Source organism: Lepisosteus oculatus, chromosome 15 (assembly GCF_040954835.1).
Source record: "Lepisosteus oculatus isolate fLepOcu1 chromosome 15, fLepOcu1.hap2, whole genome shotgun sequence".
In the NCBI taxonomy this organism is placed as follows: domain Eukaryota; kingdom Metazoa; phylum Chordata; class Actinopteri; order Semionotiformes; family Lepisosteidae; genus Lepisosteus; species Lepisosteus oculatus.
The window spans coordinates 22,240,706-22,264,601 of record NC_090710.1 but is presented as its reverse complement, the minus strand read 5'-3'; the positions used below and the strand labels follow the sequence as shown (position 1 = coordinate 22,264,601).

Genomic DNA, 23,896 nt, shown 5'->3' with positions numbered 1-23,896 from the left:
GATTGTACAAGCCTAGAATGTAATTTAGACAGGACAGGTGGGTTAATACTTCTATTCTTACAGACAGCACCAAGAGAATTTAATAACCAAAACAGGACATCATTTCCAATAGTCTTATCAGAGGTATAGCACCTTTTACAACATAGAACTATAGTCACTATACTGAACCATCAACACTGCTTACCTTAGATGTCTCCCATCTCTGTATCACTGTACCAACCAGGACCAGCCATGCTTAAATCGGGCACGAAGGCAATACTGCTGTCATTAACCAGACATCTGAAACACAGAAGCAATAGGAAGGACAAGATCTTCAAAGGACTGCACATTCAAAGAACCTTGCTTCATTTCAGAACATGAAGAAATAGGATTTTAAATTCTGAATGGATAAAACAGGACATGACAGTTTACAATGCCTAGAATGTAGCTTCTTATGATATGCACAAATAAGGAAACTTTGAAAATAAGGGATGATTGCACCATCTGGTCAAATCGTAATTAATCTGCTCAGCAATTAAACTATATAGATTAAAAAAAATCACAGAGCACTTGCAACACCATACAAAGGAAAAAAATGTGGTCCCCAACTAACTCCACTCCTGTGAACACTACACCTAAAGACCTAAAATTAAACTTCAATGATGTTTAAAATGTCTTTGCCATTTTCTGTAGACCAAATTGTGCTAAACACTATCATTAGCATCAATTTCTTCTCAGAAAGATGTCTTTCAGCATCATTTGAGTATACTGTTCAGTAGAATGTATTGTATTTGGTTTGGCGGCTGCAAAAACTAATTCTGAATTGGCACACAGTTTCGCAGTTTTATGCTACAACAGATGTCGATGGAACACGTCTATCCTGTTGTTCCACGTGGTTTGGTTTCTGTTGCAGTTGCAAATGTTCTTATCGTGATGCTGGATTCCGTGCTGGAGAGCGTGCTGCCATCTGTCTCAGTCTGCTGCCAATACCTCGCATTGATTTGGATAATTTCCAAAAGACTTCATGTCCTGCTTTCACAAAGCATCATGAAAAACAAACTCACTAACACTGCAGGCTCCAGGCACCTCAGTAACTAGCACAATTCTTAATTTCTGACCACAGAGAGTGCATTAATGCAATTTCAATGATCATTTTGTGTGGGCAGCTGGCTTTAAAAAAACAAAACATTGGACACTCTCTCTTGAGGAAGTCTTACAGAATACAGCCATCATCCATTCTTATCATCATTCATTCTGTAGGAGTGGCCTAGCCATCACAGGCTTCTCTGCTTAAGGAGTAGTCAAGCTTTTTGCACAGAGAGCACATTGGTGACCATCTTTCTACTGATACCTAAAATATAACAGATATCAGAGGTGGAAGGTGTGCTTCTCCTTGAATGTTCTAGTCCAGTCTCACTGCTGTCTCGTATGTTTAGTGCACCATCCTGACAGATGAACACTTTGGGTTTCATTGTGAACTGACTTGTTTTAGGCTCATTTAGAGTATTAGGATCATTTAAAGTACTTAAGAATATACTGTATACTGAAGTAGCTCAGGTGGGTAGCTGCGTAAGCTTGCATGGGCTGCAAAAGAACAAGTAAAGGTTTATTCCATGCTGAATAGAGAAGAAAGAAAACAGGTTTCGGCTGTGGAGCCTTCTTTGGATGTAAGGGCGAAATTCTTTAGGAATTATATTATAACGACAACATCTGTAAAGGAATAGGAGGTGTAGAGAAAGCCTGGTCTTGGAACAGATCGCTGGGAAGAGACAGAATGCTGGTTTAGTAAGAGAAGGGGGCAAGTGGCCCAGGGAGGAGGAGAAGGAACGATGAAGAGATCTAGAAAAAGATTTAAAAGAAGGCATAGTGGGTCGCAGCAGAAGTAGGCTGAAGAAGGTTGGATGGGTAGCTGCGTCAGCATGCGTAGTCTGCAAAGGAATAAGAAAGAGGTTTAGAAGGCTCCACAGCCAAAATGCTGTGTTTTCTTTCTTCACTTTTCAGCATGGAATACTGTATACTTATTACTTGTTTCTTTAGAGTATACTGTATAGTATAGCAAAGGTAGCAGTGGCCACTCCAATGCATATATTTAGCCACAATAGCCAAATGATTAATTCCCTGGAAGGGATAGAAGGTAAGATCAAAGATAAACCTCCACATGAACCCCTCACTGTGGCAAAGAGTTTGCATGCACAAAAGGGACAAGTTCCTGAAGATGTGTGTTTTTTTTTTGTTTTTTTTTACAGGCTGCAAGTGCAAAGATTATGTTCCTGATGACTTTGAGGCTCATTCTGGATTTAGCTTTTGAGTCAAGACAAGTTCTAAAACTTTCGGTACATTGATTGCATGATCCCCAAAAAAGTAAAATTAAGACCTATGGAGAAAATCAAGCCAATCAGGATTAGTACACAGCTTACTTTCACACCACTTTAAACTTCAAAATTGTTGCGGTATATTCCTCAGACTACAGCTTGCAGTTTCTTATGGAAGGAGTGGATCAGCCCTGGATGTATGGGAAGATAGCCCATTTTCTCAAGTACTCTGAACAAACCTACTCTGCCGATAGTGTCAACAAGAGACTAAATTGGTTTTCTTTTCTCTGTGCTCTTTACATTTAGCTTCTAGACAGAAATTACTTCTACAGTCTGCCTTAAGGGTAAATACAATCAGCCAAGTTCCACAGGCTTTTTCAGAAAACCTTTCCCTTTCTCCCCCAGAGCAGAAAGTCTGTCGAGGTTTAATAAGAGGTGTTTTCCCAATTTCAAGAATTTTGGCTGGGATACCAACCTTGTCAGGTGCCTTTTCACTCACCAGAAAGGTAATGGTCCAGCTAAGTTCCTTAGTTGCAGAAGTCATACTGTACATCATCTGCGACATCAGCTTCCTGCGAGAAAATCTCAGGTATAGTTGGACTTCAGAGTGCCATCTGCTTTTTACCGGTCTGTAATAAATTCCCAGGCTGTGGTCTTCAGGGGGTCAACTGGGGTAACCTTTTTTCTGGTTATCATACATTTCATGGACATACCCAGAATCTGAAGCTACCTACAGTATGTCTCACTGATAAAATTGATCACGTTATGATTGAAGGATGTGTCAGTATTATATTTCTGCTTTTTTGTGGTTTCTGACTATAGTCCAGGTACATGCCTTCTATAAATGGCAACAACTCATCTGCACAAATGACAGATCACTCCCTGCTGGAGATCTTTTCTCTCAAAAATCTTCACAGCTGTTCCATAAATGACTGTGATCAACATCACATACTTTGTCTACAAAGCTTTAATTGAATGTCTGGGTTGGAAATAATGATTTGCGGCCCACTCAAGTTTTGCATGGAGCTTCTCAGGTGTTACTGTGATTTTACCGGTGACAAGAATGGGGGTGGAGGTGTAGAGATGATAGCATGCCCATGAATTAGTGTCTCTCTCTCCTCCCAGTCACCTGAATGCAAAGAAAAAGTACAAAGCAAAACATTTGAAGTGCCTCCTGTTCTCGATTTTAAATCTACAGATTCCGTTTCTGCACGTTCATTCACAGTTCATTCTGAGGAAATGTGCTGGACTGACTGTTGATGCCTTTGAGAATTTTGAAAACTTGTATCAGGTCACCTTGAACTCTTCTCTGTTCAAGGGTGAAAAGATTCAGTCTCAGCCTGTCAGTATAGGATATTTCCTTCAATCCCAGAATGCAATTCTTTTTACTGTAACAGGGCAACTAAAGTTGTTTACAATTTTATATTAAACAATTTTAAAATTGATTTAAATTCTAGACTTTGAACTATATATCCTAAAACTTTGTGTCCCTTTTTAATTTTTCCCCACATCGTCTAGATGTCCTTCCTAAAAGTAGCCTCTTCGAGCTCTGCATTTCTCTTCCTTTCTCAAAGAATTCTATTATACCTCCTATTTGAAAAACCAGTTCACTGGGACAAACTGTTTAGAGCAATTTTCATATCAAAACTACTGTACATCAATCTCATCAATGCAATCACATTCTCAAAAAAAAAGCATATATTATATTGATAGTAATGCATGATCTCTCTGCCAGGAATCCTGCAGAAAAGGTACTTTTAAATCCATCCTCCACAGGGCTTTGTTAACAATTAAGTACAGATACTCAGAGGAGGCAGAAACATTAAGAATTGAACAAACAAGATTCACATGGTTCAGACTGATTTCTCTTTTAGAAGAAGTTTTAGAAGCGTTTGTTGATTAGATATTGATGCTACAAACCATTTGCCTTGTATAATTGTTACTGTTTTTGCCTCCTGCTTTCCTGGTCTGGGTTTACACACACTTCCACTGCCTGGAGAGACGCACATGAGAGCAGCACCTGACTGTTAAGTTTCTAAAAATGACAGACTAAGTCCATGAAGTATGCTTATCATTTTAAGCCAAATTAAGCCATGATAAAATACCATGTTTTATCATGTGGAACTGCAATCCTTTGAACTACAGTAGACCTGGTATGGTTATATATTTTTGAAGTGGGGGGAACAAGTGAAAAAGTATACAAGTGAACTTTGGCATAATCGGCTAATTAAGAGCCACAAGAAAAGAAACACATGTGAACCGAAGCTGAACTTTGAGAATAAAAAAGCATATGAAGTACAGTAAATTGGCCTTCAAGACCGAAACATAAAAAAAAATCTGAGTACCACTGAGTACCACTGCTAGGACTGTTCTGAAAGCTATTTGAGTAGAGATTATAAATTCCAAAAAGCATTGTACTTCATAGACTGCTTTTAGAGTAAATTGTTTTTCATACAGGTGTGCAAATCAGGACTTCTAAAAAGCACTGAAAGAGATCTTAATATACTGATAATCAGCTTTTTTTGCAGTCATCTGAAATCTTGACTTCTGTGAGGCAAAGAAACAAGGCACTGTGCTTTCAGTGGCTGAATCTCATTGCTGTATTTTGTACAGGCTTTAATGGCCTGTGAATACCAACATTATACTGTACATACCAGAGTGCAGTGCACAGAACAGATTTCCAGGACATTTTATTGGATAATATCTGTGAAGATAAGAACAGGAAAGAAGTAACTACAGTATATGCATGTTGCAATGTCAACTAATTACACTACTTATAAGCTGCCTCAACTCCAGGCAGCCCTCACTAGGAGTTAGTGGTTAGAAAACAAGAGAAGTTGCCTTAAATAGATACATTTCTATTAATCACTTTACCTGTAAGTTTCTGAATATTTACTAAGACCGAGATCTTAAAAGGAGCACATTTCAAGGCTATGGCATGTTTTAATAGCAATGGACCACCTAGGTGGGGAATGTGAATATTAAGCAGCTCTCATTGTTGCACAAGGGAAAGAGACACCTCTAATAGACCTGTACTTGCACTCAACATACATGAAGCCTAAGTCAGCAGCTACCAACAGACGTTTCACCATTATTAGGGTATATTAGTCGGGCACTGCCATTCTAAATTGGACCATTGAAACAGGCAAATATCTTACAAAGGAATAACTTTAAAGACTATGACCTTTCAAGAGCAAGCACTCTCGGTGATATTATGGGAATGGTAATGTGAATTAGGTCTGTACATTTCACAATACTGGAATGCAAAACCATCTAATTAGACAACGCTGCTTGGCGTTTGTAAGCAGCCACAAAAGGTGTTTCATCCTTAATAGGGTTCATAAGCTGGGCAATGCTAATTTGGGTGAAATAGGTACAAACATCTTACAAGGAAAATCTAATATGAACATTCCCTAATTCATTATAACTTTATGTAAAATGGTATTTCTTATAAGACAGACGAACTGGCAGACTAAAGTACCCCTCCTCCGATCCTTCCATTTGTGAAATTTATTACCAAAATTGAACACTCACCACTCACACGCGATTCATTTTTCACTCCATCTGCAATGTTAGACCCCCTGAAGGCAGCCGACTGATGTATTAGATGGCGCTTTGAAAATTAATTAGATGTCATGCTTACTTTGTAGAAATCCCAGGTAAGCATTCTAAATCAGCTGTGTCCTAGAATTTGTATTAAAAACTTTTCTGCTGTGTGGGCATTTTTTTAGTTAAAAAATGAAATACCAGAAAAGTCTGTGAATGAGACTTAGTTTTTTTTTTTAATTTTGTGAATACTTTAAGGAAAACCCAAATGAAACATTTACCTAAAATATGTTCATCTTAAGTAACTTGAGAAGTACTGTAAGTATAAGGATTCAGATGTGCTATACTCTTCACTCTGATTCAAGGAAAAATAAGCAATTTTTTAGATACCTCCAGTATAGGTTTATGCTACATTGTTTATGGGCTTTTGAGCCAATGTGATTTTTTCAATGCAGTGAACCAAATCTCAGGAATGAATAAATAATAGCATATTTTAACATGCTGATATTCTAGTGTTCTAGAGGAAAAAATGCTTTCTACTTAAAATAATTTTCTAAAGGAAATCCTCTTGTCTTTTTGTTTGAAGACAGAAAAAGAAATGGTAAAAATGACATACAACAGGATCTCACAGAAGATAAGAAATCAAGATGTTTACAGTTTAAACTGAAACGCAAGATGACAAATCCAAACATTTCTTTGCAATGCTCCTTTCCCATTGCACCTCATGCTCTAAGTCTCCTAACAGGTTCTGAGTTTTCCTAATTTCCTAAAATGATAAGGTAGGAATTTGAACATGAGCCTCTTCTTGACAACGGACGACAAGGTACTGCTTGAAGATCTTCAAGACGTGACATTGCAAAACAAAGATGGCTATCTTCATCCTGTTACAAAACTAAACACAAATTTTGGTAATCTTGGATTAAATTTATTCACAGAAAATGAGCCGCTCTTTGTGTATACATGACACAATCATATTATATACATTCCAGAATGACGACAGTGCACACATACATTTGAGAAGGTAATTAAAGACACACAAGCTTTCTAAAATGATACATCACTGGGCGGTGTTTCACGTCTGTGGAGTGAGAAATACTGATCCTATCATAATCCAAGAACAGTTCTTATAAAGAAACACTGCTATTACCATCAAATGACATGCAATAATCTCTCAGTAACTTCAAGGAACTCGTCTCTCCTAAGAAACCTTCACACTACGTCTCAAGTGGAAAGTTATTTTACAGCAGATTTTTCCCCATATTCAAACATCACTGGAATATGGAATGCCCAGCTGGAGTACTAAGAGACAAAGAAACCAACAGCCCGCTGATATGTAATCTTTTGAGGACAGGTTGAGGAGTTCAAAATTAAGTCTTTTTCAAATCAAATGCTGGGGATTTTAACAGTAAAAACCAGAAGATTTTTACACCAACACTACACTATTCAGATTCCTGAATTAAGTCAAACTCCCTTGACCTCCCAACAGAGATGTTACATTGAGTTAAAACTCTGAACTGAGCCTTTTCCTTATAATTTACACCAGAAAGTGATCTCCCACATAAAATACGCTCATTGGGAAATTGTGAGGACTCCCAGTGATTCAAAGAGAATGTTTACATTGAGAAGAATTGATACACAATCAAAACATTTGGACAGTTCATTTTTCTGTAGCCTTCTCAGTTCAGCTTTCTGAAATTTCTACAGGCTTGGATCACTGTAACAGAAAGAGAAGACACAAGCTGGAAGAAATTTCAGAAAGCTGAATTGAGAAGGCTACAGAAAAATGAAATGTCCAAATGTTTTGACTGTGTATCAATTCTTCTCAATGCCCCTGTCTAAAGAATTTCAGAAGTGGAAAAGCATTTACAACAAATCCTCCAGCAAAGTTTATTACAATCATCACAATTTAATATGAATTTCAAATTACCAAACTTAGTGAAAGATCAGTGGGCTTCAGTAAAACATTTTTTTACTTTTTTTTTTAGAAGGCAAGAAGGTGGTTTCAAAATTTGACAATTTATCCCTAAAATGAATTACTGAGAGACTACCGCACCTCTAATACTAGTCATTTGTTGCACATTAGCTTCAATATACAACAAACTAATGTGAAGATCACAAACTAATGGGAAAAGTCTACCACAGTGCCAGGCTTAATGCCCTTTTTGGGATGTCTCACTTCTTGTAATAATAATATATAAACATTTACATGGCATAAGTAAACACAAAAGCTAAACTGTGCAGTTTTCTTTTTTTAGGAAAAAAAATGGAGAACCTACTTCAGGTTACAGTGCCTTCAAAGCTAATTCAATATCGTCATTTACAGGACTCTTATACAACTATGATTTCTGAATTGGTAAGGATAGTTAAAACAAACTATTGGATCAGTTTGTGTGGCAGCTTTGCATTCCCCTGTTACTGATGCGCTTCCTTCAGTAGTGGGGAGAAAGTCTCCTCAGTGCCCTGTTAAGTAGTCTTGTGTGGAGTCTGAGGCAAAGGAGTCTGCGTCCTCATTGTCTGAGTCCTCACTGCTGTCGTCAGCAGCCGGCTCCCCGGTCAGGGCGATGCGCGCGTAGTCGTCCGTGTCTATGGACTTGCAGAAGTGAATGGCGTACTTCAGCTTCTCCTCTAGGACCTGCCTGCAGGAGTACCTGGGCAGTTTCAGCAGGAAGAAGCAGGTATACGACTCCGGCAGGAAGTGATCCGGGGGATTGTATTTATCCAGCACCTGAAAATAGGAATTGCTTTGTTTTTTTTTCCCCCAGTACACCTTACATGAAAGAAAATACAGTTGACTTCATTCTGAACAACATTCTGCATGTGTAGGTTCGGGACACAGTGCTGATATGTTTTGGAAAATATTCTTTCAATCTTGAGTAGAACTTCAATCTGTTTAAATCAGACACAAAACAGATTTTGATCAACACACCACCGATGTGTTCACGTTGAGCCACAAACTGAACCTTTGCCCTTGGCTTTATTCAACATCCCTAATTATGCAGCTGTTAAGGGAAAAAGAAATGCTATGTCCACATAAGGCTTCTGTAGTTTCAGTACGAAGCCCTAAAGTCAGCGACAAGAAACCCTTTCTACAGACGACTTTCCTCAAGCAGCGCTCCTTACCTGAACAACGAAGTCACGGCCTCGGAAGTCAGCGATGGTCCTGGGGAGCCTGGTCCTGCCCCACACAAACCTGAGGAACAGAGACCTCTCTGTGTTGGAGAAGGACTCCATCACCTCCCAGAACCACTGGATAAGAGGGGCAGTGGGTTCCACGCCTTTGTATGTAGCGACCGACTTCAGGAGATGGAGAGGGATATCCGGGCTCCCGCACACCTACAAAACACCAGTGCGGTTGGCAAACACACACGCCAGAGAAATCGATCTAAGGTGGGGAAGGGGAGAGCCGCCTGACTGGGCTGTGACTCTTCAGTGCTTGGCAGCTGCACTAGGGCTGCTTCTTCCTACCCTTCCTCTGACATTCACATGCTCCTGGACAACACTGGACATGTTGTACACTCTACAATTCACTTCATGGCCACACAAACAGGACAGGAGGTAGGAAGAGCAAGACCTCCTCCAACAAACAAGTTAAACAGTTTAGCTCAACTCTCAGCTTAACTGCTTTATGATCATTTTCAGCTTCTCTTTATTAATATCCTGTGAGGTATTACAACATGAGTACTGAATACAAGGTTTGAGTTGGATTTAATGCCTCTTACAATACTGAAGATGGGTCTTTGTGGTACGGTGTGAGTGTTTGTGAGAGTTTTATGAATCACATTTAAGTGTCCATATGGATATTGAACAATGAAGAATAGCAAGAGCCGTCCCCTTCTACTCATAACTTCGCCCTTACAGTCGAATGGGAGGTATAATTGCCCTTGTTAAAAGACGCACAACTGAGCATTCCCATATTAAGTTACATAAATAGATGTTTTCTCTTCTTATAAATCTCTGGGAAGACACTGCTCCTCTTTTAAAATAACCCTGAGAGCTGCTAGTGACTTCCACAGACCTCAACACTGTTTCCTTTGTTTCACTTCTTTTACAACCGGAGTACAAGACTATTACACACCGCTAGTCATTTTGCCTCTGACTGTACAGCATCATCCCATCCTATGTTCCCAATCTGATTCATTAAGATCTGCTATCTGACCTACCAGTATGTTTCTGCAAATGCTCTCATTATTTCATCTTGCCTCAGATATCAAGAGGAATTCCAAGTACATCTCTCCACAACAATGATGAGGATAAAACTAACAAAACGTCCCATCCTTTACCATTATCAAGAATGTTAAAGCTAAAGTCCCAACACAATAAAACAGTCAGAATTATTGCTGAATAATGATGGCTATTTTTTCCACACAAAAACAAATGCCATGATGGACGGTGGTCACACCGAAAAAATTCTAGAGAAACCTATAAGAAATATAAAATTGGATTCCGAAAAAAAAAAAGCTTTCCAAATGGACTTAGACTTTGCCGTCATAAGGTCTTGGGAGAAGATCAGACAATTTACCATGGTTTCCAGCTCATATCCGGTGAAGAGTGAAAGGAGAGGCACAGGCACCACTCGAGCCATTCCCTCCCGCACTGCGGACACCTGCTCATCAAACTCATGGAGCCTGAGGGGAACACAGCAGCACAGGACAAGAGTGAGGGATTCCGGCAATGAGTCACCAGCACCGGCACTGCCCGACGCCTACTACACAAGCAGGTCTCTATGAATTCAAGCTTTTGATTGGCAGCTAAGATTCTGGCTATTTTTTTTTTTTTTGCAATAGAAGGTGGACAGCAAGATGTCAATTTTACTCTTTACTCAATAGTGCATTTCTTATTTTACAAGGTGATGCTTCCCCTTATCCGTGAACCTACTGCATTGAGATAGCTGTGATTGTGATGCTATGCATTACACACTATTTTATTGCAAATTAAAAAAAAGGGGGCTGCTAAACACAGAAGTCTTCTGCAGCACAAACTGCCTCCTAAACATCCTAATCCTAAAGTGAAGAGAGTAACCAGGATGTGTGAAGTGGCATTGTAGTGGAATCACTGCGTCCTGGATGTCTGCACAGAACAGAGAATGTTTCTAGAAATTCAATTTTCTTAAAATTATTTACCTACATACCATATCATATAACACAGCAGTTCTGAAACTGCTGCACTAAGAATAATCTTGTATTTCAAAATTCTAGTTCAATATCTCATAATGCGAACACAAAACCTCAAATAATTATGCATTTGAATGGGAAAAGTTATCATTATTCATTTTAATACTCATCTAATAATCGTCTACACTGAAGAGTATATGAAATCAGTGTTAGCATTATTAAGTACTGTGTTTAGAGAAAAGACTTCAGAATCTTAAATTGGCTAAAAATAAGTACTTATGAGAAAACCAAAAAAGGTTTTGTCAAATAAGTGTAGCGCTAGTTCTAGAACTCACCTGTAATTTATTGCTAATCTCACATACTCTGCACGGTTCTCCAGTGTTATATGCGAATATTTGGAGCTCAACTGAATGTCTTGGCCACTAGCATTTGGCACAGTGAAAGGAAGGGTCATGGCTTCAAATTCCTCGGCTGTAGCCTCATTATCACGGATGTACATGAGCCCCGGGATAAAGTCTTTATCAACCTGTTGGAGGAAAAATTCACAGACGCATTACATATTAAATTAGCCAATGGCAATCAACCTACTATCCTATCCAATTACAACCAGCTCCGTAAGGCAGCTAACAATACGCATCATCAGGGTTAAGGAGCTGAAAAGTTACCATTCAAAAGCCACATGCGCAAGTATCTTTCAGTTAACCTTTCAAATACCTCAAGGCAAAACTGTTCAACAACAGCCGGCTCTGTAACAAGCAAAGTCATTAACTGAGATGGTTTATGATCAAATACTTTAGCTGAACACGTTAGGAAGCTCATGATTAAATCATGAGCTCAAGGGAAAAACCATCACACACAGGAAAAAGCAAAGATTCTTTTTAGTGTTGGGCTTTAAAATAGGGCAGTTCAAAAAATAATTTGTACGCATTTCCGATAAACAAGACATTGTATAGACATGCACAGTACAGTACTTCATAAAGGGTTTATCAAGAGTTAGTGATGGATGTTCACAATTTACAAAGCACTTAAAAATGGCCATTATACAATATACAAAAACACAAACTCAGGCAACAAAATTAAAGACACACATTACTTTATCTTGAATGACAAAGCTGAAACTCCTATTATTAATACTTTAAAATCAGAACCACTTTAAGCTAAAATCAGAAGTCATTTGTTTATTTTCCATTTCATATTTAATAGCAAAAGATAATTCAATTCCAGAAATTACTTTCCTGTTACTCTGTTTGCTCAGGTTATGAGCTCTACATTATTCTATTTCTGCTAAAATCATTTTCCATGCCAATTAACTGATTCAGTTCACAAAACCAAATGACAAGAAATGCGGTTGGGAACTTTATCTGGGTAACACACTTCAGTGCACAATGTTTACCAGCATAGATAAATATCAATCTATTTCCGAACCACTGCCTTTGGAAAATCTTTTTAATAGTGACTTTTGCTCAGATGACGAATGAACATGAAATGGAAAAAAAAAACAAAAACAAATTCTGCATAAAATACAAGAAAACATCCAACAGCTGATAACTTTAAGACAAATGGTTTGAGAATAATCGTTAGGGGCCTTGCAATTAGACTGTTTCAATGTGCTGTCACCTGGAGGGGTGTGAGTCTGGCAAGTCTCATTGTCAGATTGAACTTCACAAGCATCTGCTGTTTCACTATCTTGAAAGGAGCACCTTTTCAAGGCTATGGCATGTTTTAATAGCAGTGGACCACCTAGGTGGGGACTGTGAATATTGAGCAGCTCTCATTGTTGCACAAGGGAAAGAGACACCTCTAATAGACCTGTACTTGCACTCAACATACAGTACATGAAGCCTAAATCAGCAGCTACCAACAGTTGCTTCACCTTTATTAGGGTATATTAGTCGGGCACTGCCATTCTAAATTGGACCATTGAAACAGGCAAATATCTTACAAAGGAATAACTTTACTACAGACCACATAGTTACTCTCTCCCATACTCCCATACAAGCCAAAATAAACAAAAAAAACAAAAGCTACCTCACTGAGGTCAGCAATTGTCAGGTTCATGCCAGCCAGCTGCTTCCAAACAGGCTCAGCCAGGTTGAGGCTCAGTGGGCTTCCAGTGCGGATTGCGATGCCCAGGAGCACACCTGACAGAAGAAAATGGTCACAACAGATACAGATCTATCACTCTAAACTACAGAAATCAATAACATATATATATACACACACACGGATCACAGAGGGCACATGCTGCCCCCACACCCCCGCCCCCTTCAGCCCCTGATGCTGGTCTAACTTGCCTAAAAAGCGGAACATGTTCATGTGCAGTGGCGACTTGGCGGCTGGGTTAAGGAGGAAGCAGTCCCGATTGGCTCCCGACTCGTCTCTTCCGTTGGGGGTGACGATGAGCAGCGGAGTCAGGCCGTTCTGCAGCTCCTCACACATCTCCGCTATGGACTCGCTGTACCCTCCTCCACAGTCATCAACAGACTCCCCTGCAAGCACCCCCCCACACACACAAGAGTGGCGTAATGGAACAACGCTATTTAAAACAGTCTTTCAAGGTTACAGGCAGCTCCTTGGAGATTTGTTTCGCAAATGTTGTACTTGAATGGCTCGGAGATCAGAGGATGGACTTCAATGAGATAAACGTCTTGGCTCAAGAAAAAGAATATGAAAAAAACCCACTGCAAGTAATTCCTTATTTTGGGTTAATGGTGCTAATAATGAATTTCACTGTGGGGCTCTCCTTTTTCTTATGTCTTTAAATATAATCCCAAGTTCTCGTTCATATAAATTTAGTAAATTGTGCCTAATGCAGTGATGGACAACTTAGAATAACAGGTGCCATAAAGTCCATCTGATATTTTATTATATGCTCTTCCTAGCAGATTCGGGACATTAAAGGACAGATGTTTTCTACCCCCCCCCCCCATAAAGCTGAATGTTAACATACCTACAAACTTGACCTTCCAGACACGGTGTGGAAGGAGCAGGCTGTCTGGGCTGAAGGAGGTCATTTTGGCACACATCTGCCCGAAGACGGACTTGGTGCCATCCGGTCCTGCTAAACCTCCTTTACTTCTGGAACGTTTCACCTAGAACACAGACAATACAAGCACTGATCTCCAAGTACAGGAGATGTACAGAGTGCTACGGCATACTCCACTGAAATTATACACAAACATTATCCTCTCAAACTCTACTTATTCCTACATATTTAACAGGCACCTGAAAACATGAAACGAACAACTGCTAGAGAAGTTCCTTCAACTATCTTCTTTAGAAAACTGCGGAAAACCAGTAGCTTATTTCTTCTTTCAAAATATTAATATCACAACCTTACTTTCACTTGCCTTAGGTTTCTTAACAAGGACTTAATACAGTTACATTGCCTAATTAGTGGGGGGTCAAGGTGCAGTGGCCTGAATTCAGGACCACTATTAAGCAATATCCGAGACAGACAAAATGAAAAGTTAAATTCATCTGACAACACGGGGAAGATAAAGAAGGCTCACACACATGGATAATAATCTTTTTCATTATGAAAGAAATCACATGTAGAGCACAGTCAGGGACCTAGAGCAAAACACCAGAAGCCGAGGAGCTATGCTGGTCAGACAGAGGGGAAATACCAGCAGTCAGCACAGATTCACGAGCTGCTGCTCCCAGGGAACTACTTCGATCCGCTGACTGAACCTCTGGCTCTCTAAAAACCCCGTCTCACCTCTGACGCTCCTAAAAGGACCTGGACAACCGAATAACTTCACCGGGGCTACATTTAAAAAACAGTGGTAACGAATGTATTTAGGTCCTTAAAAAGTGAACTGCAGTTTTAGGAAATACATAGGTCAAAATTTCAGTTCAGTACAAGAGAAGAAGAGATCATAAGCATTACACAAAGTGTTTTCCACAGAATTCCAAAGGAATAAACAGAACTGAAGATGGAAAAAGTAACTGAAGATATAATCATTCTGAATTGCGATGTGATTAAATCGGTTTCAAATACATTTCATATACAAAATAGGAAACCTCTTAAAATGACCTTAATGCTGCCACTGGTCCTTCTTTTGCAGATTCAAATCATCTTGGTCCTGCCTTTCTCACATTACCTGAATTCTGTTCAGTTCAACCACAGGTCCATGCTGACGGTCCCTAACCATGGTGGCTTGAACCACCTTTCGAAACGCAGCTTCCTAGGAGAGAAGGTTCAGATCATATTCAGACAACAGACACTTAACGACCTTATGCGTGTGCTTTGGTTTTAAAAAGCCTGGATTCAACCAGCTCCACAGTAATGCATCTATTATCTTCGATGAAAAAATGGTGTTAACCGAATGACGTTTTTGTAAGCAGCAAACTCCCAAATGACTTTTTTTTAATACATTTTTATAAATATAGGCCAGAAAGATCATTTCAATACTTCATTCAAGACTTGATGCTGCATTAATTTACAAGAACTATACTTTGAGATCAAAATGGGCCCTACTTACTGCCTTGCCCTAGCAGCAAGTTCAATGTTATTAACAGAACCATTATTCACACAGCAATTCTCTACCCAGACCGCTACTCTTCATCTGCCATCCTACTCATTTCATGTTTCAGTTTCATTTCGTACTTCCAAGTCCTATTAGTACCTCAGAAGCGTTAACCTCTGGCTATGTGGGTGGCATGATTCTCCTCACCTTGCCTTGCGATATCAGTATTCCCCTGAGTGTGTCAAACCCCACTGAAGGCCCCTGGCCCGTCTCCCCCAGGCGTCCCTCCAGGTCAAACATGGGAATACAGGGGCAGAAGAGCTCTGAAATGTGATGCAGCAGGAGCAGCCTGTTCCGCAGGGCAATGATGGGAATCTCCTGGAGGTGATTGTACTCCATGGGAACCTGAAAGATAGAAGGGAATGCTCACCTACAATGGAGGCCTCAAATACTGGTGCTCTATCCTAAACAAGCAGATTTATATAGGTAGAATTATATAGGCATCAGTGATCAAGCACGCATTCAACGATATGGAACAAAAACCCAAGTATGGTCCAGCCCTCACAACTGAACAAATTACTTGCTTAATTGACCGATACCTTTTAAATGCAGTCAATCTTTAGGGATGGGTGATTTCTAAACCCAGGAACAGGGCTGAAGAGCCCCAATCTAGCTACAGTCTTAAGATACTTACATCACTGAGCTTTATGCACACATAACCAAAAAGAGGAAAACTAGGATGAGTATCTACATTCTCCTCACTTCAACAAATTCGTCCCATCTGTAGTTTTGATAACTCTCTCCCGTTCCTCAGGGACGTAGCCTACCTGAGCAGGCAGCTTGCCAGCGTTGGCAGGCTTGCTGGTGGACCAGGCCAAAGTGTGTGCTGAGCCGCAGGCCACCCGGTTTATCTTCTTCCCCTGGAGCGCAGCCACCAGCCGAGGTCTCTGGATGGCGTTGGTGGTGCCGTCTCCCAGCTGCCCTTCATCGTTGTCTCCCCACGTGTACACTTCCCCTGGTTCAGACAAGAGAGCGTCACCTTGCCCTGACAACACTGCCACTTGCGCCACGAGCGGAACTTCGACTGCACTTGCAGCTTGGCGCGACTAGGAATCTTTCTAAATTTACGGCTATTATAAATGACAATTTACTGGTTGAAGAATGGATTTTTAGTGCTTGTTTTTTATACTTTAATTTCAGATAAGGCTTGAAAAAGGTTTCTTTTCGAGCACAAATCCTCCAAAGCGGAGACAGAAAATTGCATAGGAGATTTGTTTTGCTATTACTAAAAACAAAGATTTAATCACACAGACTTAATTAAAACGTACCGAATACTCTTTGTTCCGCCCAAACGAGAGCAGCAGTAAATGACTCACGAATGCAATACATCCTTTCTAGGTGTATGATTACTGTATGCTATGGATTCATAAATACAAAACTTTCAACACAAAGATGCCATAATGAAGCCCAGGGATAAATCTGTGCTGTAAGAATAAGTGGTTCAACAGTCGACTCACAAATGTTACAAAGTAAAAAAAACAACAACTGTGTATAAAAAAAACCTCCCAAGACAAGTTTGGACAGCGTTGCGGTACAGCACAAACGAGGCAACACTAGAGCTCCGCATTAATCAGAGGAGCGAAAGGGGCTTTCACATTACCACAGCGCCCAGCTGATCACCCCATTCACCGCTCCGTGCTTAATGAGCGGCTCCCATGCTATTCCCATTCAATGTTTACTACAGGCTGGAGGCGACGGAGGATTATACGTGGCACTTCGGCCGAGCAAAACGCTTGCTCGTGTGTGCGCACGCTCGCATGCTCTCGTCTCGTCTCACCATCCTCAGTGCAGGAGACACAGTGCAGGGAGCCCGTGGCGATGGCGATCACTTTCTTGCCCTGCAGGCCCTGGACCTGCCTCGGCCTCCTCACATGATCATCAGAGCCGTGGCCCAGCCTATGGTAGTCCCCTTTCCCCCTGGAAGGCGAGACAGCGCACGGGAAATGAAGCTACATTCTTCAACTGTATTTTTTTTTAAAAAGCGGGATTTAAGGCAAGAAATAAAGTTCCAGCAAAGAGCCAGTCTAAACGTGCAGGCTGCAAAACGAACAAACAGAGGTGAACTCCATGAAGACATCTGAAAAACTCTCAGCACAAGATTAACCTCAACTTTGTTCCAGATAAAAATGTATTCACCTGTATGTGGTATGACGCTTGGCCACGAGTTTTAGAAACTTTCACCAAAGTTAAGGAGAATTTGAATGGCTGAAGCCAAGAGTAAAATACTACCAGAATATTCTCCTTTCAGTTCAGTTACTGTAGGTCTCCATTCAGAGCTACATAAGGTCAATCTTTTTCTCTTAGATCCCTGCAGAGCTTTATCTGGGTTTCCCTATTTAAAATAAGCAGTCATGCAAACAGTGGACTGCATAATCCAAGCCATATATGGGATTAGCAGGATGGTGCTGTGTTTATTTGCCTCGCCTGAAATTGATAAGGCTTATGGCACTGTAAATATGTATCCCTGAAAAATTAAGATTAACACCCAATAACAGCAATGTCAGGAGTCAAAATGCTGTTGGTGTAATAAAGCAAAAAAGACTCCAGGGTGAAAGAACAAGTTTGATGCTTCACAGTACTTTCTCGAGGAGCTCAACAGAATGACTCGGATTGTTTCACAAAAAGCCTTCGCTGACAGCATCATTATGTCTGAATTTACAACTACCGTTATGTCTAACTGTATCACAGATTTATATACTGTAACAATCTGCTTTAAGCGTACCATGTATAAACAGCTCCAGACTTGGTTAATGCCACAGAAAACTGAGAGCCACACTCGACCTTAATAACTCCAAGTCCAGTAAGAGAATCAATCTGTAATAAAAGAAAAAGAAAAAAAAATTAGTATGAACTACTGACCCAGCAAGAGTGAAATCTCCGGCAGAAGAGAGGAAAATTGCTCCAGTCCAGTTCACATGAATGAGCCCAAAACTCAAAATCAAACCGTTAACTGCATTCTCCGTCATTAAGAACACAACCCTGTTTTAAAGATGCTTTGTTTTAACTTGTCAGGAAGTTGCTGTTCTCTTAGGCTAACTCGCAACAGGACCGGCTAGTGCAAGTTCAGCAAGTAAAAAATGTACAGCTTCTCCTTTTGCCAGTGTGGACGGTACCTTCATTTTTGCAGAATTTAGTAATAAAAACGACGAACCACGTTGGCGCTGGCGTTTCTGAAAAGCGCCCGGATCGTGTCGAAAGCGGGAAAACCCTGGGCGGCCCCCCTACCTTCATGGGGACCTTGCAGCCGTCGCTGCCTCCCCTCCCCAGCTTGCCGTAGTCCCCGTCCCCCCAGGACCACACCGTGTCGTCGTCCGTCAAGCAGAGCGTCTGGGCATCCCCGCTGCCACAGGCCACGTCGATCACGCGGTGGCCCTGCAGGGCGTCCACCTGGGGAGACCGCGGGCAGGGTCAGCGGCGCCCACCCCACAGGGGGCTGCTGTACGGGGCCCCACAGGGGGCTGCTGTACGGGGCCCCACAGGGGGCTGCTGTACGGGGCCCCACAGGGGGCTGCTGTACGGGGCCCCACAGGGGGCTGCTGTACGGGGCCCCGCGCGGTATTGCAGAGCGACAACCGGCGATTGTACTTCCTATGCTCAGGTCAGTACTACTGCACATAGTCAATGTTCCTGTTGTTATTATTATTTATTGTTTGTAATGTCCTATCCTTGTGTGGTGTTGTCCGTTGTACTGTGTATGTCCCGAGAGATCAGCACAAATAAGAATTCCACTGTACAAATGGCAATAAAATTCTCTACTACTATCTCCTGTAGCTAGAAAACAAGCTTCAGATACACTAACCCCAGTTACTCAAGCCCATAGGCCTATGTTTTGCAAACACAAGCATTTTCCCCTATTACGACGAGTCCCTGACTATTGCCAGCCACTTTGTGATCTTGTGTGCTGCCCAGTTTTTCAGGATTGCAAAAACCAAAATGACAGATACAGCAGACATGGTATGGTATGCAAGACATGTTCAGTCAAAAGCTGAACACAGGGAAAATTCTAGACATCGAAGATGTCCCTCCTTAGAATCAGATTAGCGCTATATGGAATATGCAAACAATAAAGAATGAATATTGATGAAGCGCTCTCAAAAGGCTCTCCCCTTCTGTCTCTCCGCAGACGGCAAGACAGGTTATTAAAGGTCATGGCAAACAGTGCAAATGCCATGCAATCTGTTCTGGGAGTTAATAAAGCTAGTCTTTTGCATGGAGAGAATATAAATCACTTCTTTAGTACATTACAATGGGAGCAAGTTTGGCTTTTGAGGCTTTAACACCAAGCACTGAGAATACTTTGAAATCTCTCTTTAAATGTTGTGAAGCTCTGAATGGTCAGCTGAGTTTCATGCGCCTCTTCTTCAAGATGCAATGCCAGCTTCTTATTGTTTATGAGCTCTCCTCACTAAGTGCCGAGCATTTGGTTTCTTTGAGAGGACAGACACGCACCAGTTTGGGTTTTAGTTGATCCTCGCTGTCTCCGTGTCCCAGGCGCCCGTAGCGACCTTTGCCCCAGGTGTACAGCTCCCCACTGGCCGTGATGCAGGCACTGTGAGCGCCCCCTGCGGCGATATCTACCACCTCGATGCCTCTCAGAGACTCAATCACACGGGGGCGGTCACAAGGGCTGGGGACATTCAAGGAAACAGAAGCGTTGGTTTTTTTTAAATTAGAAATCTACAAAGATACCATTATACCCAAGAACAGTACAAAATAGCCTACAAACAAAAATACATTAGTAATAATCTTCCTCTAATCACTGAAATTACTTAAAATATATATAAATCAACAAATTCCAGGTATCAGGGCTACTTCATGAATTCCTAGGGTGTTAAAATGTAATGAAACCCCAAACCACACACTTAAAAAAAACTGGACGTCACTGGCCTCTAGTGGTTCAAATCAGTAATGCACAGAGAGCTCGGCAGGTCTTTTACAGGGCTGTGAAAAAGTAAATACACCCCATGAAAAGGTGTGTGTTTTTCAACATATTTGCATGTACTGTATGGATATTTGATCTTCATTTCAGCAATACTGATAAAGGTGATCAAAGTTAATAAATAATGAAAATTATTCTTTGGAATCATTTATTCAAAAAAGTCAGAAATGCAATTGTCTGCTGTTGAAAGAATAAGTACACCACCTAGCTTCAACTGCTGGTGCTGCCTCCTTTGGCAGAAATCTCTTCTTGTAATTGTCTATCAGTCTCCTACATAGACTTGGAGAATGTTTTGTCCACTCCTCCTTACAGAACTCCTTAAACTGTATGATGTTTAAGGGCTTTCTTGCATGTACTGCCCACTTCAAGTCCCCACACAGCATTTCTATGAGGTTAAGATCTGGGCTTTGACCTGGCCATTCCATAACCCTCCATCTCTTCTTTTTGAGCCATTCTTTTGTGGATTTGCTTGAATGTTTCGGGTCATTGTCTTGTTGCAAGGTCCACTTAAGGTTCAGCTTCAGCTTTTTGACACATGGCCTCACATTCAAGTCCTCTGTGGTACAATGTAGAACTCATGGTTGACTCTATGATGGCAGGCTGGCCAGGCCCTGAGGCAGAAAAGCAGCCCCAAACCCACCACCATGCTTTACAGTTGGTACAAGGTTCTTTTGGTCAAAGGCAGTTTTTGGTTTTCGCCAAACATGACAATGATGGCACTGTGGCCAAACAGCTCTACCAATGTCTCATCCGCCCAGAGTACATTGTTCCAAATAGTCCTGATCTTCACCTAGGTGTTGTCTGGCAAACTTCAGTCAGTTCTTCCTGACCTTGCATGTATGGCAAAGTTGTGCGGTCTCTTTCGGATGGCTGACTCATGCACTTGGACACTGACTGAGGCAAGACTTGCCTGTAAATCCCTTGATGTTACACTGGGTTCTTGGAGACTTCCTGCAGCATTTTTCGGTCAGCTCTTGGGCTGAATTTGGTGGGACGACCTGGCCTGGATAGACTGGCAAGGGTTTTAAAATTTTCTCCATTTGTAGATGATCTTTCGGACAGTGATTGACTACAAATTGCTTGGAAATGGCTTTAAAACCCTTCCCAGAGTCATAGGCATCAACAATCTTGTAACTCTTATGTTCTAATCATTTGCACCTGTTTTGGTGCACCTGATTCTAATTTTAGGCATTTGATGCAATGATAAAGGTAGGGGTGTACTAACTTTTTCTGCACAAGGAAATTGCATTTCTTTTGATTTAAATAGGACAAATGAGTGCAAAATCTGATTAATGTTATTTTTTTAAAATTAGATCACCTTTATCCATCAACATTGTTGAAATGATGATCAAATATCCTTTTGTATAAAAATATAAAAAGAGACAAACATGGGGTGTACTTACTTTTTCACAACACTATGTTCAGCTTTCTGTCTCTGCAGTGACAACTGCCTCAGACCTACTCAGAGACTAATCACTTACAGTGAGCATTACCTTTCGTCAGAAGGACTGCAACACTCGCAACACAGGCTCATAGGAAAGTGTACTTCAGTAAGCCCCATTCAGAAGTGAATAAAATAATCACATTTTTAATAACATACTAGGCAAATAGGAGCAGGGGCTCCAGACACTTTGTAAAACAAAGGATTCAACCTGAAAACTCCCAATTTAAACCATAAATTCAGCCCTTTTCATTTTTAAAATCCTGATAAAATGTACACTCAAACACAAACTGACAGACAAAACGGGGACATTCATTCTTATCAACAAAACATCACTTGAACTCATTTCCGAATTCGGAAAGTATGAGTAACAAAGTCACAGGTGAGAGTTTCCCTGTACATCGAGCCTCACTCATCAGTCGGTGAGAGAGTCCAGCATTGCGCCATCGTGTGCCTCTCCGCCCTCACCTCCTGTTGCCGTGGCCCAGCTTGCCATCCTCGGCCTCGCCCCAGGAATACACCTCCCCCTCCGAGGAGAGGGCCAGGCAGTGCTTGCCCCCGGAGTTCACAGCCACCTTCTTGATGAAGACGTGCTGGATGGACTCCAGCAGAGTGGGCGTGGACACCGACTCGGTGCCGCCAATCCCCAGCCTTCCTCCTGCGCCATAGCCTGTAGCGTACAGCTACGGGGAAAAGGAATTAAAAAAAAAAAGGCAAGGTAGAATCAGAAATACACAATCATGCTTTGGGCAGTACTGTGGCAGGGAGGTTACTCTGTGATTCTGCGATGGGCTGGCATCTTCTCCAACGGGTGGGTGGGGGGATGTGGGGCCCAGAAACGTGCTGTCAGTATCACTTTGCTGCCGACTGCCCACAGATCAACACATTTCAAATCAAAATGCAAAAGAGGTAAACTGGCTCCTACAGATGACAGTAGAACATTCCCTCAATCAAAACGATATTCGGGGGGAAAAAAAAGGATCAAAGGCAATACGAGCTGAACATTTTAACTTTACACTCATTTTGCATCTTCTGACAACGGAGAATAAAATTCAAAATACTGCTCCTTTCCTTTTAAGGACTTGGAATGATTTGGCTCCTGACTTGCATCAGTGAACCATTAAATCTCTGGACACCTACTGTACATGTCATTCGCCTTTTTCCCCACTCACTGCCAAGATTGTGTTTTCTATTCTGATGCTCCAAGGAAATCCAGCAACCACGAGCACCCAGACCATAATACACCTCGCAAATCAATTAGTTCTTTCAAATCCCTTTTTAACTCAAGTTTATACTACATCTTAATACAACTTAATTTACTGTTTCTTTTCTGTACATCTCTTTTGCTTTACTGTAAAGATAAAGATAAACCTCGAGATTATGCAAACTACAAAATTATGAAAGGCACCATCTTTTCTTAACCATTCAAAAACTCTTAGGTTAATATTTAGGAAAAGAATGAATACAAATGGTGCATATCTGAATATGATACTAAACTTCTGAAGATATCAATCAAATCCCTTACAAATCCCTGGAAATAAGACACATATTGAAGTCCAGATTCCCCTTTTAATATGGGACATGAACGACAGGGCAAGTGACTTCCTCTGACTCTTACCCTAGAGAGAGAATGCCATCATCTATTCAATTTTTCTGTGCAACACAGAAGTGGCAAGTGCCTTGTACAGTGAAAATGCATCTTTTCCACTCCCTGGAGAGCATTCTAAACAGCAGACGGCTACTCACCTTCCCATCAGCTGTCACTGCGAAGAGAGTCTGCTCTCCGCCAATCAGCTGCACGGGCCTCAGAGTGGCCAGGGCTTCACATGGGGTAGGAACTTTGACCTTTGCCCCTTCGATGCCCCCAAGTTGCCCTCTGTGGTTATGGCCCCAGCCGTAGATAGTCCCACTTCCCCCAGCGGATAAAGTCCAGTCATCCGGCCTCCTGCAACAGGCATCTTACCGAGTCATGGCTTACGAATTTAGAATTTTTAAATTTAAAATGTGTCTGCCTACTCTTATTTAAAGGGGAAATG

The 23,896-nt window shown here is 41.2% G+C and overlaps 1 protein-coding gene across 10 annotated transcripts in view; it reads right to left on the bottom strand.

Moving 5' to 3' along the window:
• Positions 1-6,740: 6,740 nt before the first annotated feature.
• herc2 (HECT and RLD domain containing E3 ubiquitin protein ligase 2) overlaps positions 6,741-23,896 on the bottom strand; it is a 78,227-nt gene continuing 61,071 nt past the window's right edge. For all 10 annotated transcript variants that reach the window (XM_069179112.1, XM_069179119.1, XM_069179118.1 and 7 more), the window contains 16 exons: positions 23,607-23,805; positions 22,329-22,543; positions 19,930-20,107; positions 18,706-18,867; positions 18,203-18,294; positions 17,258-17,397; positions 16,248-16,435; positions 15,628-15,825; positions 15,055-15,138; positions 13,899-14,040; positions 13,243-13,437; positions 12,977-13,089; positions 11,284-11,474; positions 10,357-10,462; positions 8,958-9,170; positions 6,741-8,562 (listed from right to left, as the gene is read on the bottom strand). In XM_069179112.1, coding sequence (XP_069035213.1) covers positions 8,290-8,562; positions 8,958-9,170; positions 10,357-10,462; positions 11,284-11,474; positions 12,977-13,089; positions 13,243-13,437; positions 13,899-14,040; positions 15,055-15,138; positions 15,628-15,825; positions 16,248-16,435; positions 17,258-17,397; positions 18,203-18,294; positions 18,706-18,867; positions 19,930-20,107; positions 22,329-22,543; positions 23,607-23,805 — 2,689 coding nt within the window. In that variant the 3' untranslated portion in view covers positions 6,741-8,289. The remainder of the gene's footprint in view (positions 8,563-8,957; positions 9,171-10,356; positions 10,463-11,283; positions 11,475-12,976; positions 13,090-13,242; positions 13,438-13,898; positions 14,041-15,054; positions 15,139-15,627; positions 15,826-16,247; positions 16,436-17,257; positions 17,398-18,202; positions 18,295-18,705; positions 18,868-19,929; positions 20,108-22,328; positions 22,544-23,606; positions 23,806-23,896) is intronic.